At 47.7% G+C, this 15017-nt stretch overlaps 1 protein-coding gene and 1 long non-coding RNA gene across 2 annotated transcripts in view; both read right to left on the minus strand.

The window, feature by feature from the left end:
• Window positions 1-1632, minus strand: part of LOC120866829 — a 4834-nt gene extending 3202 nt beyond the window's left edge. The window contains exon 1 of the long non-coding RNA XR_005721756.1: window positions 28-1632. This is a non-coding gene — a long non-coding RNA (uncharacterized LOC120866829). The remainder of the gene's footprint in view (window positions 1-27) is intronic.
• CYTH1 (cytohesin 1) overlaps window positions 1-14644 on the minus strand; it is a 76111-nt gene extending 61467 nt beyond the window's left edge. Inside the window, exon 1 of the mRNA XM_040244721.1 lies at window positions 14544-14644. Within this exon, the coding sequence (XP_040100655.1) occupies window positions 14544-14565 (22 nt within the window). The 5' untranslated portion in view covers window positions 14566-14644. The remainder of the gene's footprint in view (window positions 1-14543) is intronic.
• Window positions 14645-15017: the final 373 nt, after the last annotated feature.

Consider the following 15017-nt stretch of genomic DNA (forward strand, 5'->3'; position numbering starts at 1 on the left):
CTTTTCGTCTCCCTTCTGCTAATGCACCTCCCTTCGAGGTGGCAGCTCTGCTGGGCAGCGGCTCTGTCCTCTGTGTCACTGGTGCCTGCTCTTTTACGTCTCCCTTCTGCTCGCTTTGACTTCATTTCCTCTTTTTCGCTAGTCTCTTAAGGTAGAAGCTGAGGTTTAAGCTTATTTTTTAAATCCTACATTTTCCAAGGACTTAAGGTTGGTGGACATGTAGGAATATACATTAGGGAAAAAAAAAAGACTGAAAGGAAACTACACCAAAATGTTTGTGGTGATGGGTCCACAGGAGTTCTTTACACTCTTCCATCCACTTCTGCACGTGTTTTAAAATTTTCCACAATGTTAACTTTTCAAAGCTCATCCAAGTGCTACAGTAAGAAGGACGTTACAGTTACAGCCAGCCTACCCACCAACGCCTGAGGAGAGGCTGAGAGCCACTTGGAAGCTGCTCTGGCAGGTGACTGGGCCTCAGCCCTTCCACAGGCCTCACCTGCCTGGCAATCCGCCCGGAGAGAGAGAGGGGAAGGCTCTTTTCAGGTCACTTCCTCTGCTGTGCAGGTCAGGACTCCAGGATGGCGCATGCCCAGCAGCTGCCCAGCAACTGAGCAACACACAGGGAAGGTGTCTTTCTAAAAGGAGCAAAAACTAAAACCACACAGACACTCAAAGAAGCTGAAGTGGGAAGGCAGATGAACTTGGTAGCTATTATAAAGAAGTAAAAATAAAACCCAAGCTTGGTTATTTTTTGCTTCTTTGATCCGCGGAGCCTTTTCTTACGGACCCCTGCTTGAAAGCTCAAAACCCTCTAAGCTGAATTCTGAATGGCCTAAAGCAAAACCACATCAATTAGATGATCACAGTTGGAAAAAAATGCATTTAACACTCAGTCAACCCTTCCTATAATCCTGGACACAAATCCCCACACCATCATTTCAAACAAACACACGAAATGAAGAGAACCATCTCTAACCCAAGACAGGACCAAGCAACGTGACCCCAAAGAGAGCAGCACAAGCTTCCCAAGCACTGGTCTTCTACATCTGGGCTCCTGAATTCAGGTGCTTTGAAAATACACGTGTACATGTGTGCACGTATCTGTACTCATTCACTCATCCCTGGATCCTACCCTGGAGGATCCTGGTTCACTAGCCAAGGCTAGAGCAGGGCCCCAGAATAAATTGGTTTCTAAAATGACCCATGCGATTCTGCAGATGAGCCAGGTATGGGAAGCACTATTCTAACCCCTGTTTTAGATTCCCAGCTTCAGGCGAGCAGGTAAACAAGCAACGTTTAAGCTTCAGTCTGACTCTACAGTAACGCGGAGGCACACATCTTCCTCACGTGGTCTCCTACATGTGAGATCCTCCGACTTTCGCATCCAAGGGGTTCTGAGGTTCTTATTTTCTCCAAGAGCAATTCAGCCTTACGAGGACTGTTTTCTTCACTTCTGCTGCAGAGGCAGGAATCGGGGGATGATGAGCAACATATTTTTGTGTGGAAATCAACTGACCTTGAGGAACACAGAGAACTAAAATCACACAAACTTCCTAGAGCCTTATCAGTTCAGTTCAGCCACTCAGACATGTCCGACTCTTTGCGACCCCATGAATCACCGCACGCCAGGTCTCCCTGTCCATCACCAACTCCCAGAGTTTACCCAAACTTATGTACATCGAGTCAGTGATGCCATCCAGCCATCTTGTCCTCTGTCGTCCCCTTCTCCTCCTGCCCCCAATCCCTCCCAGCATCAGGGTCTTTCCAGTGACTCAACTCTTCGCATGAAGTGGCCAAAGTACTGGAGTTTCAGCTTCAGCATCAATCCTTCCGATGAACACCCAGGACTGATCTCCTTTAGGATGGACTGGTTGGATCTCCTTGCAGTCCAAGGGACTCTCAAGAGTCTTCTCCAACCTCATAAAACCCTTTAAAAGTCAGAAGTGACTTTTAACTATAGGCTTTTCTCTATCAGTCACATTTTTACTAAAAAGGTAAGTTGCTGTGCTGTGCTGAGTCGCTCAGCCGTGTCTGACTCTTTGTGACTTCATGGACTGGAGTCCGTCAAGCTCCTCTGTCCAAGGGGATTCTCCAGGCAAGAATACTGGAGTGGACTGCCATGCCCTCTTCCAGGGGATCTTCCCAATCCAGGGATCAAACCCAGGTCTCCCGCACTGTAGGTAGATTCTTTACCATCTGAGCTACCAGGTAAGTTCAAAAATACTGGAGTGGGTAGCCTATCCCCTCTGCAGGGGAACTTCTGGAGCCAGGAATCGAACTGCGATCTCCTGCATCGCAGGTGGATTCTTTACCAGCTGAGCTACCCAGGAAGTCCATAAAGATATGTTACTTCTATAATTTTTTAAAGTAGAAATTGAAATTCCTCTTGTATGTATACATATTTATATGTTTGAGAAAATGAAAGATAAACAACAAGATGCAAAAACGGAAAGAATAGTAGTATTTAGCCAAAAATTCAGTACCGTAGGAAATTAAACCAAATGAGCCTTTAACATGAATTTGTGAAAGAGTGTCACACCTTGCCTGCTTCCTCTACACAAGATGCCCATCATGTAACATGAAGAACAAAGGCAGGTGTCTGGAAAAATAATCACCAATGTCATGTCAAGATCTTCTACAACAACGAACTCCTTTTTCCTAACAAGCTCCATTGTTCAGGGATGTTTTCATTACCTGAAACCAAAAAAAAAAAAAATTCTCTTTGCTACCAAATTAAGTATCAACACAAAAACATTCAAGAACAGGCAGCAACAACTGAAGACATTCTCTGTTCTAGCAATCTGATGACAAACAGGGCTGCTGAGGAGCAGAAACAGGACACCCAGGTCAGAGTTTGCTGCTGCTCTGCACGTGTGCTACCTCTGAAAGAGGAATGCTCTTCCAGGACGAGAAATGCTTAAAGCAATTAGAAAAAGTCCACACAACACTGTAGTCCTTTCTATCCATATGGAACATCTCCTCAAGAAGAAAGAGGTCCCGCCTCACAAGAAACAGCCAAGGAACAAAATCGCTAGCATGATCTGGTCTGCAGAACAGACCCCAAATCTGTGGATCTGGTAAATTCTATGGTGAAGGGGAATTAACGTTGCAGATGGAATTAAGGTTGCTAATCAGCTGACCTAGAGATGGAGAGATTATCCTGGATTATCTGGGTAGGCACAATATGATCACAAGACTGCTCGAAAGCGTAAGTGGGGGGAAAAATGAGGAAGTGGGGCAGAGTCAGCATCAGAGGGATAAGATGTGAGAAAGCCTTGATCAGTCATTGCTGGTTTTGAGGATGTAATGAGAGGAATAAAAGTGAACAAAATGAATGAACAAGATGTAACAGGGCCACGAGCCAAGGGATGCAGATAGCTTCTACAGGGTGGAAAAGGCAAGGACATGGACTCTCCCCTGGAGCCTCCAGAAGAAACAAAGCTGACACCCTGATTTTAGCCCTGAGACTCATTCCAGACTGTGACCCCCAGGACAACAAAACAAATTAGCATGGTTTTAAGCCACTCAATTCATGATACTCTGTTACAATAGCCATAAAAAACTAATACAGTGAAGCCACTTCTTTTGTCTACCATGCAGATAGCATGTCCAGAAAAGATCCAGGTCAAAGCAGCATCCTACTAACATGTCCAGTTGTCTTCCTGATTTTTAAAATCACACACAAAAAAAACAATTACCAATTTTTAATCCCTGTCACTTAAACCACTAAGCTACTAATGGGTGAGTGGGTAAAGAACCTGCCTGCAAAGCAGGAGACACAGGAGATGTGGGTTTGACCCCTGGGTCAGGAAGATCCCCTGGAAAACAAAATGGCAACCCACTCCAGTATTCTTGCCTGGAAAATCCCATGGTCAGAGGAGCATACATTTGTCAAATACCTTAATACTTCCTCACACCAGAAATCACCTTACTATAGGTGATAGTGGTGCTCTTAAAGAATTTTCTTGCCACACTCATCTTTCAAGAATACAATAATCATATGCTTTGTCCAAATATCCCTTTTTTAAGATTTGTACTGAAATCTCTGAATGCATAGAAACCGTACTCATAACCCTCCCAGCAAGCCAGCAGTGAGAAACTTCCTAACTGGTTATCACCACAACCAGCTGCAGCAAGAACCAAGCCCCCAAATAAACCACAAAACACAGGAGAGTGAAACGGGACAGCGCACGTGTGAGGTGAGAGAGCTAAATTCTAATTTCAGCAGCTTGCAAGGTGACAGGAACAATCCTGGCCCCCTACATTGGGAATGCAGAGTCTTAGCCACCGGACCACTAGGAAGTCCCCCTGAAACACGGTCTTTGGGCAGGGACCTCCACAGCTGGGCTGAGAGCAGTCAAATGACCAAAGGCTGGCTTTAAAAACTTCTTCACAAACGCCATCATACATCAGCATGCTCGCATAGGAATATAGGCTCCAAAGTCTTTTTCAGCCCGCAGAGCTAAGTCTTGCATCAGAACCCTCGGTGATCCCTCCAGGGGATGGTCTAACAGACAGCCCCAGACAGGAGGCACACCGATGAAGTTAGCGTGGTGAGATGGATGCTGGATGAATGGCAACACTGCCCTTCTCGTGAAGAAACACGGTGCCTGCACAGCAGTCTCCTGTTTCACTGCTGAGTTTCCTCTCTCAGCACCTTCTTCTAGTTCTTCGTAAACGGTGAGAGGTGAAGAGCCACACCAGAGGGCCCTGGAAGTGGTGGGCAGGCCAGCTTCGGGACAGATCTGCAGGAGGCAGGACTCCTGTATTAACCTTCACCTGGTTACCTGGCCTTCCCACATAAACTCTGGTTGCCCAACCACAAGGCGGTTCTGGCTCCAGGGAATCCTCAAAGGCCAGGAGCGCCATTCCTGTCGCCACACCAGCCCCCACTCACCAAAGGCCCCAGGAGAGGCCAGCACAACCGAGCAACTGAGCAAGAGGGGCTTTACTATGCAATCCAACAAACCCTCAAGTCTCAACCCTAACAGGAGCGACAGGCTCTTCCAATATTAATCTGTTTAATAACCTGTAACATAGGTTTTCGGAGAAGGCAATGGCACCCCACTCCAGTACTCTTGCCTGGAAAATCCCATGGACAGAGGAGCTTGGTAGGCTGCAGTCCATGGGGTCGCTAAGAGTAGGGCACAACTGAGCGACTTCACTTTCACTTTTCACTTTCATGCATTGGAGAAGGAAATGGCAACCCACTCCAGTGTTCTTGCCTGGAGAATCCCAGAGACAGAGGAGCCTAGTGGGCTGCTGTCAATGGGGTCGCACAGTCTGAACACGACTGAAGTGACTTAGCAGCAGCAGCAGTAGCAGCAACATAGGTTTTAACCAAAAAAGTAAACGAAATGTATCAAGACATGGAATCATGGAATTGGAACTCCTAATTCCAAGAGAAAGTTTAGAAAAGGTATGTAAAAGTAAAGACAGGGGTGTGAAATAATAGGAAATAAAAATATGCAGGCTATTTGGAGCAACATGGATGGGCCCAGAGACTAAAATACTAAGTGAAGTCAGTTAGACAAAGACAAGTATCATAATTATCACTTATATGTGGAACTTATAAAGTAATACAAGTAAACTTATTTACAAAACAGAAATTCTCACAAAAAACAAACATATGGTTACCAAAGGGGAAGGGGGCGCAGGGATAAATCAGGCATTTGGGATTAATATATACACACTCAGTTCAGTCGCTCAGTCATGTCCGACTCTTTGCGACCCCATGAATCGCAGCACACCAGGCCTCCGTGTCCATCACCAACTCCTGCAGTTCACTCAGACTCACGTCCATCGAGTCCATGATGCCATCCAGCCATCTCATCCTCTGTCGTCCCCTTCTCCTCCTGCCCCCGATCCCTCCCAGCATCAGAGTTCTTTTCCAATGAGTCAACTCTTCGCATGAGGTGGCCAAAGTACTGGAGTTTCAGCTTTAGCATCATTCCTTCCAAAGAAATCCCAGGGCTGATCTACTGTATATAAACCAGAAGACCAATAAGGACCTACTGTGCAGCACAGGGAACTCTATTCAATATCTTATAATAATCTATAATGGAAAAGGTGAAAAAGAATATACATACAAATTTATATATAACTTACCTGAGGTGCTGGAGAAAAAGACTCTTAAGGGTCCCTTGGACTGCAAGGAGATCAAGCCAGTCAATCCTAAAGGAAATCAACCCTGAATATTCATTGGAAGGACTGATGTGGAAGCTGAAACTCCAATACTCTGGCCACCTCATGCAAAGAGCTGACTCATCGGAAAAGACCTTGATGCTGGGAAAGACCAAGGGCAGGAGGAGAAGGGGGCGACATAGGATGAGGTGTTTGGATGGTATCACCAACTCAATCCACATGAGTCTGAGTAAACTCTGGGAGATAGGGAAGGACAGGGAAGCATGGCACGCTGCAGTCCATGGGGTGGCAAAGAGGTAAACACGTCTTAGCGACTAAACAACAACAATAACCGAAATTACTTTGCTGTATACTGAAACTAACACATTGTAAATCAACTATACTTCAATTAAAAAAAAAAAAAGAACGAGCAGGCTGTGCAGCAGAAGTGGTGAGCACAGGGGCTCTGAAGTTTGAGAAACCTGCTTCCAATACCAGTTGTACAGCTCATCAGTCAGGTCACCTATTATAAATAAATCTCTCCACCTCTATCTCCTCACCTGTTAAGTGGGTGCGGCCACTGTACCTCCCACCCAGACTTACTGTGAGGATTAAGGAAGAACATATGAAAAATGTTCAGCAGTGAACTCAGCGCACAGCACACAGTTACCTGCCGGAGGTACAGGGGTAACACGTGGTCTGTGATGCTCCCACCTCATTTGATCCCAAGGTTAGGTGTCTGATTGAAAAGTATCTCTCACCCCAAACACACTGAAGAGTGGACCCTCGGGCTGGTACAGCATTTATTATGCCTCCATCAGAGCATCTGTCACATGTTCATATATTCTGACTGAAAACTTTCAACTCGTCCACAACCCTGCACTTTGAGTTTCTTGGAAACAGGGCCCATCGTTTAAAATTCTTCATAGCCTTGGCATCAAGCAAATGCGTAACACAAAGAAGATAATAAAAAATGGGATGGATAGATGGATGGATGGTTGGAAAACTAGAAGGCAAGAAAGACAAAGGAATCAAACATTTTTTTCAAGCCTCAGTAACAGAAGTGATAAGAAAATGGGGATAAAAATGGAAAAAAAAAAAAAAAAGAAGAGTCTGGAGGAGAGAGTAAGACAGGAGAGAGGCAGAAGGCTGCATTCCGATGCTGAATTCGAGATGATGATAGGCTACTCACAGGGAAACACCGAGAAGGCAGCCGGAAATGCAAGAATACAGCTAAAAATCAAAACATTCTCAATTTCAATTACTAGGGCTGTTGGAAACAGTATTTCAGGGAAGCAGAGATCATAATAGAAAGTAATTTAAGCTAAAAAGGTTGCAAAAACACATGCAGTCCTGCAGCTGCTGTGTATAAAAGCCTCAACAGACAAAATGAAATATGAGTCCCATCCTACATGGCGTTTAAAGCACACAGTCTATGAGTACCTTAATCCAAGGCTGGTTCAGAGCAGTTTTCAAAAAAGTCTGCAGTCTTAAGTCTCCCCAAATTAAAAACAAGTCTCTCCATTCTGTACTGCCTTCTAGCTGGCCCCCCACCACCAGTTTCGTATAAAGAGCCATCTATACACATAACACAACTGCACAGGCCCGTCTCCTTTCCGGGCCACTTTCTCTGCCCAGCCCTTCAACGGGGACATGTCCAAGAGGATGTTTCTGGACCGCTTCTCAGCATGCCACATGACCCCCTCCCTGCTTCCACTCCCAGAGTGCCGGCTCCGAATCCAGCTGCCTAAAGGGACCAGCAGACAGTCTGTGCAGACCTCAGGACTCCACTCAGTGTGTCCTCACCTGAGCTCGTGTTCAGCTCCACACACTCAGTCTATACACGCTGTACGCAACTGCTCTCCCCAAACTCATTCGGCTTCCTTACCTTCCTTCGATGCTCTGTCTCTCCCAAACTCTGGCAACCACATCCTACTGATTTCAGGTCCTCACTCAGTCTTGTGGTTGTTCGCCCCTTCCCCCCAACTACTGCCTTAACTCAGGCCCCATCCTCTCCCCTACCTGGATGCCTGCAACAGCTCTCAGGACTCCAGCTGCACCGCACCACAGGGGATCTCTCTGAAATGCAAAATAATCGCCTGGACACAGCCCAGTCTGACCCCCTCTACCGATGATCCCTGTGACACAGAGAGGAAAGTCCTGGGTTCTACCCAGGAGCCCATCCAAGCACACAGAGCCACCAGCAGCTCCCCAAAGGGGCTGGATTCTCCAGCCACGCTGGTTCATTCTTGGCCTGAAATGCATGTCTTTGCCATATTTGCCTAGTTGGCACCAACTCATCTTTCAAAGTCCAGCCCAAATGCCAGCTCCTGCATGAACTGTCTTCTGCCCTGTCCAGTTCGACCCCAGCTCCAAGCAGAACTTCTCTCCTCTCTGTGCCTACGTTTTCCTGCACACTTGCCACAGCCACTCTGACACTCCCCTTCACAGCCTCCTTCAACATCTGTCTCTTCCTGCTCGGCTCCAAGCATCTGTGATAGCAAGGGCTGTATGATGTGGTCGCGAGTGCCTGCTGACCCTTTACAAATTGCTCACAGGGCCCAAACCAGTTTCAGGACTACTGGAGGGGGAAGTTTTTCTAATAGCATTAAACCTATTCCATCATTTATACCCAACCTTAATAATTACAATGTAGACTGCAACAATGTCAGATTAAGGCATGTTTTTGAAAGAGAAACTTTTTTTTTTTTGGTCTTGCAGCTTGCAGAAGCTTAGTTTCCCAACTAGGGATGGAACCTGGGCCCTGGACAGTGAGAGCTCGGAAGCATCAGGGAATTCCCATTGAATCCTTCCTGAAGACTTTAAAAAAAAGAGAGAGAGGTGGAAGACACGGAAAGCATCTGGCTAAGGAAGGGAACATCCTGACCCTTGCTAAAGGAGCCAGGCCTCACAGGAAGCAGCTCTCAACCATCCCACCACCACAGCAGCAGAAAGACACAAGCTCCCGCCATCATGGATAATGAAGAGTAGCAAAAATCCCCTACAGCCTTCACCCTATATTACGTGTTAGGTTTTTTGTTTTTTTGTCCATGCAAAGAGAGAAGCAAAACAACATCACCAGCAGTTTCAGAGGATGTGGGATTCAATTCTTAAAACATTTCTAAATAATTTTCCACCTCCTCCAGGCCTCTTATTGCAACTGAAACTGAGCAACAATAATTAGACAGTTGAGAGGCTGTGTGGCAATGGAGCAGATGGACAGGTTTGGGCAAAGTGCTTTTCTTTCGGAGCCCCTGGCCCACGACTTAGTCTTGGAGGGTGAGCAGGAAAAGGGCAGAGAAGAGACTCTACCGGCAACACAGTTCCATCCTCTGCCTCACCGTCTCTCATACACATCTCCACTCTCCTCCCCCACCAGGTGACCCAGATTTGCTCTCACCCTTGGAATGAGAAGGCATCCTCCTAGTTCATACTGGACAACTACCTAATTCTGAAGGCATGAAATACACAAGAAAAAACTCTGTTTGGCAAAATGGCTTTTGACTAACACAGGACTCTCAGAAAGGGGCAAGTATCTGTCCTAAGATCCCACAGACTGAACTATTTATCATTGCCACTCAAACCAATAAAAACTACAGAACTCACATTTTCTCCCCTAAAGGAAACATTCTGTATTTGTCCAGAAGACAATATATGGGTTGAGAGATCCTTAATTTTTAAGAGAAAAACAAAGGAAAGGTAAATGAACGACTGCTACAAATGGTCAAAATCCGACCCAAACTCCAGTCAAATTCAAGTATATATTTTCCCCAAGCTTAAAACATCAGAGTGAGAAAAACATAAATCTGATGATTTAATAGAGGCCTTAAAGAAAAGTGAAATTGAAGTCGCTCAGTTGTGCCCGACTCTTAGCAACCCCATGGACTGCAGCCTACCAGGCTCCTCCGTCCATGGGATTTTCCAGGCAAGAGTACTGGAGTGGGGTGCCACTGCCTTCTCCGAAAGAAGGAGTTAATCTCAGTTAAATCGATGAACCATTATCTTACATGAACAGCCATAATACAGGTCATAATACACAAATAGACAAAAGAAATTTTTTAACCTAGTAGTAATCAACAGATATAATGAGGAATCATTTTGTAACCATTAAATTAAGTTTTCTTTAAAAAAGCTTTCATATGCTAATCCTCACCAGTGGCACACTGGTAGTGATACTGGAACACATACCCCCATATATCGCTGAGAACAGGGTAGCTTGATACAGCCTTTTGAAAAAGCAAATTGACACCACCCATCAAGAATTCCCAAAATGTTTATATCCTCTGTTAATGTCACCCCTGGAAATCTACCTTATAGACCACAAAATGTGTAATTATGGTAACCTTGTGTTCCAGATTTTCTAAGAAAGCCCTGACTTTATGTAATTGTATCCTTTTCAATAAACGCAAATCACTAAGAGTGGAACTACACTTGGGAACAATGAAAGTCATCAATATCATAGAAAAATGAAGAAAATTGGTTTGGCATAGGGTCAAGCACATTTATAAAAGTGTTCTAGTTTCTGTTTGGGATGGGGGGGAAGAGAAAAATTCAAGTTCAGCAAATGTTAACTTTTGCCACATAGAAACTGCCTCAATCTATTATTCCTTCCAGAGTCACTGAGCTGCTTCCACTGGGTACCAGGCCCCACGCTTGTTCTTAAGGCACAAAGACCAAACAGCAAATCTCACCTGGACGCAATAGGCTCCCATGCACAATCCTGCAGCAGCACCCATGCATGCCACTGCCTATGCATACCACTGCCCACACCTCACTTTTATCATCTGAGGACACCAGGTATGCCTGGTTAAGATCAACATCTCCACTCTCTCAAGAGAGGCTTATTTCTTAAAGGCTTCTTCTCCCTCATGCAGCAGAAAAGGGATAAGCCGAAGCTAATAAAAGCCGAGAGGAGTAAGGTCTGTATTTGAGAAGTAAAGGTCTTAAACAGCACCATGGGTTCAGGGATCTTAAGTACCTATGCTCAGAAATCCGATTATTTCGTCAGAGTCGTGATATAGAATCATCACCACTAACATTTCCGATGTTACTACTGGATGGACCCTGCCCATCTCTACCTCAAGACCTTTTGCAAGAGAGAGGCAGGCAAACCTCTGGAGCAGCAATTCCCAGAGTCAGAGCCGTTCAAGAACTGGATTAAAGCAAAAGACTCTCCAAAAATGCACGTTCACAAACTCTCACACACAATCTCAGAGGGGCCTGAAAGCCCATTAAGAAGCAGACTGTGTGTTAAAAATGTCTGCTTGAATTCAGAAGTCACAAAGAAGAATACAGTCACTGAGTCCTTTCGTGGGCAGAGAACGCTATGAAGGTAAAAATACCTCTTCCTTTTGCAAGTGAGAACTGTGACATCCAGGAAGTACAGTCATCTAATAAGAACATAAATGACCCCCCAAAAATCCCAACTATTTCAGGGTTTAGAAAGAGGGGGGTGGCGGGGATAAAGACCAGCCAGCCACAAGCATTAGGAACATCTTTCTTAAAGTGTCAATTACGCTTTTAGAAAACCACTAATTCCACATTTTTCTTAAAAGAAAAAAAAATGCTTTAAGCTGACTTTTGTTTAACCTCCCGCCCACTTCACACAGGTGTTCACAGTACGGTTTATCACACCACATGTGTAGTTTGAACCATGCTGTACGGATCTAGTGCACTACAACTAGACCAAATAAACAACTCAGGATCACAGGGAGTGTACGAGAGAGAGGGCTGCTGAACTCAGTGGTGTGGTTTCTGGGTCAGCACATGACATCAGAGTATGCAGTTAGGAAAAGCCTTCTGGTGAGTTTTCGAAATTCTCCTTCGTTGAACAGAGAAACTCTAAGACACATTCTCTTTCTTTAGCTTATTATAAATGAGTTATGTTTCAAAGGTTTTATCTAGCAAAGTGATAGCATGGAAATCATAAACCATGTCCCCAAAGATACAATGTGAAAAAATCATGGTAGTGACCTAGGCTCATGAACCACCAATGGAGGTTCTGAGGGAACCCCCTGGACCTGGCATTCTATGTGCTGTTTGAGTCCATAGCACCCACTTTCGTTTGAAAGGTGGAATCTGAACAGTTGTCTTATCTTTTGAGGTAAATTCTCTGTAAAACCTAGGAGAGAAATGGAAAGTTCTGGAGACTGAGGCAAACCTTAAAAAGAACTAGGAACCTTTTTCTTGTTATGATCATCTTGAACCATTAGGTACTTTTTGTGTGGTAAACCCAACGAGTGGGGGAAATCTTTAAATCAACCTTTCTGCTTCCTCCAATATACGAAGAATATGATTTTTTTTAATTGTATAAATAGAAAGAAAAGAATAACTTCTTCCTCATCTTTATGTGTGGTCAGCAGAATAATGGGCCCCAGAGATGGCCCTGTCCCAATCCCAGAACCTGGCAACACGTCGCCCCTACATGGCAAAAAGGGGATGACCATTGTAGAACTAAGGCTGCTGATCCTTATCCTTACTCAGGTGGGTCCAATGGCATCACAGAGCCCTAACTAGAAGAGGAAGAAGTCAGACAGAACTGAGAAGATGCTACCTGCTGACTGTGAAGGTGGAAGGCAGCCAGCAGCCAAAGAACGTGGGCAGTCTCTAGAAGGTGGAAGAGGCAAGGAAACAGACGTTCCTGTTAGGACCTCCAGAAAGGAACACAGCCCAGTAAACACCTTGATTTTAGCTTAGTGAGACCAAATTTGGACTTCTGACCTCCAGAACTGTAAGATAATAAATTTAAGTTGTTTGTGCCAATCTGTTACAGCCACCACAGGAAACAAAATACACCCTGCTTCCATTCACCCTTTCTGAGCACAAATTCATGCCATGCCTGGTGGCAAAGCAGTCATTGTATTCAAAGCAACCAGACCAACAGCTTCCTGCCTCGAGCAGTGGGTAAGACCACCAGGAGAGGGCATGAAGAAAGCCTGGATTAAACAGCAAGAGGTGGTACAGCAGCACGCAAAGCTGGCGAAGGCTTCTCCTGGTTGGGCAGAAACAGACACCTAAGTGGAGCTGAAAACTCCTTTGGGATCAATCGTGGGTGTTTTCTTTTTTTTCAATCACAGAGGAAAAGCACACACTGCTTTTACTTGGAAGGTAACCAGGGGACATCTGATGGACACCGATCCCACGTGCTCTGGATTTCAGGCCACAAGTGTCGGCCTTTCCCCTGTCTGCCACTGTGGGTCATAAACCCACCTATAGCGGTCAGCGGTTCCTCAATGACTTACTCGTAAACAAACAGAAAAGTAACAAGGTGCTTCACCTTTCACATTTTAACATACCCCACAACAAAGCTTGCGCCCTCAGAGCTTAAGAAACAAACGTCGCCTATGTCACTTAGTCAAGAAAGCGGATTCGCTTCCACTAAGCCACACAAGCATTTCAAACTGCTGCCTGTACTCGGCTTACCAAACCACAAAACTTCACCACTTGTTCTATCTGCCATTCTTTCATCTCTTGGGAATAAAACGTTAAATAAATTAACGAAAGCATTCCACATAGCCTTCTGCCAGCCTGGCAATCTGAAGCCATTTGACAGACGAATGCCCTGCGGATGGCCAACAGTTCCCAGGTGAGGTCAGCAGAAGGAGGCTTTGGAAACGGGTAGTTTTGCCAAGCGTTCGCTGTCGGTGTGGCGTGAGGGCTGTGCCGCGTCTCTGGGCACAGATGAGAAGGCAAAGTTGGGTTTCTCGGCGCCCCTCGGGCTCGCCCCGCAGGCGCTGGGGGAACAGCAGCCCCGTTTCCGCGGAGCTGCAGTCAGCCTCGGACCCTGGGGTGGCCGGCGGCCGGAGATCCCGGCCCCGACGGCACCGTCAGGTGGCAGCCTGTCCACTCGGAGTTCGCTGCCTGTGTATTCTCATTTTTGTTTCTGAACAAAGACATGGACCAGGGTACATAACTTGCCAGCACCGAAGGGGCCGGAAACTACGGAGAACGGCCGGGGGAACTTGAGCGTTCGCGGGGGAGGCTGGGCCTGCGCGGGACAGCGGCCCGAGACCCCCGCCCGAGACGCCGACCCTGAGACCCTCCTCTCCTCGCGAACCCCGCCCTAGACCCCGGCCTCGAGACAGACCCTCACCCTGGAGGACTTCCGCCCCGGAGACTCAGGCCCCGAGACCCCGGTCCTACGACTCCGGCCCCAGAGACTCGAGCCCGGCGACCCCCAGCGCCGGCCCCCGAGACCCGGGCACCCCGACGTCGGCCCCTCATCACCCCTCAGCCTTTAACACTCGGGGCCCCCGGTGCCCCCTGCCCTGAGGAGGCCCCCGCCCCGCCCGGCTCGCGTCCGGCACCACAGTCCCCGGGAAACGTGAGTCGCGTGAGGCGCGGCCAAGGCGCCGGGCCGGTGAAGGGAGGAAGCGAGGGAGGGAGTGTCCGCCGGCCGGATCGAGGGCCGTACTGACCGTAGCTGTCGTCTTCGTCCATGGTGCCGGCGCCAGGCTCCGCGCCTGGGCTCGCCGCTCGCCCCAGGTCCCGCAGCTCCCGGCCCCGTCCGCCCGGCGAGTCTCAGAGCCCCGCCCCCAGCCCCAAGCCCGCCGCCCGCCGCCCGCCCCTCGTCTCCCGGGGGGCGCCCCGCCCGCCGCCTGCGCGCGCGCGCGCGCGCACACACACACACACACACACACACACACACACACACACACACACAGCCCAGCACGCGGCCGCCTCCCGACCCGCGCCTGCGCACGCGCGCCCGCCCAGACCCCGCCCCCGGGCCTGCGGCCCCGCCCCCGTCGCCCGCGCGCGCACCCCTGGGGCCGCGTCCTCTACCCTGCCCAGGACTGCGTACGCGCGCCCGCCGAGGCCCCGCCTCTCTGGCTGGCCCCTGGCGCCGAGACCCCGCCTCTGGCCACGCCCCAAACCGAGGCCCCGCCTCG

This window comes from Oryx dammah, unplaced genomic scaffold, assembly GCF_014754425.2.
Source record: "Oryx dammah isolate SB20612 unplaced genomic scaffold, SCBI_Odam_1.1 HiC_scaffold_8, whole genome shotgun sequence".
NCBI classification, from domain to species: Eukaryota; Metazoa; Chordata; class Mammalia; order Artiodactyla; family Bovidae; genus Oryx; species Oryx dammah.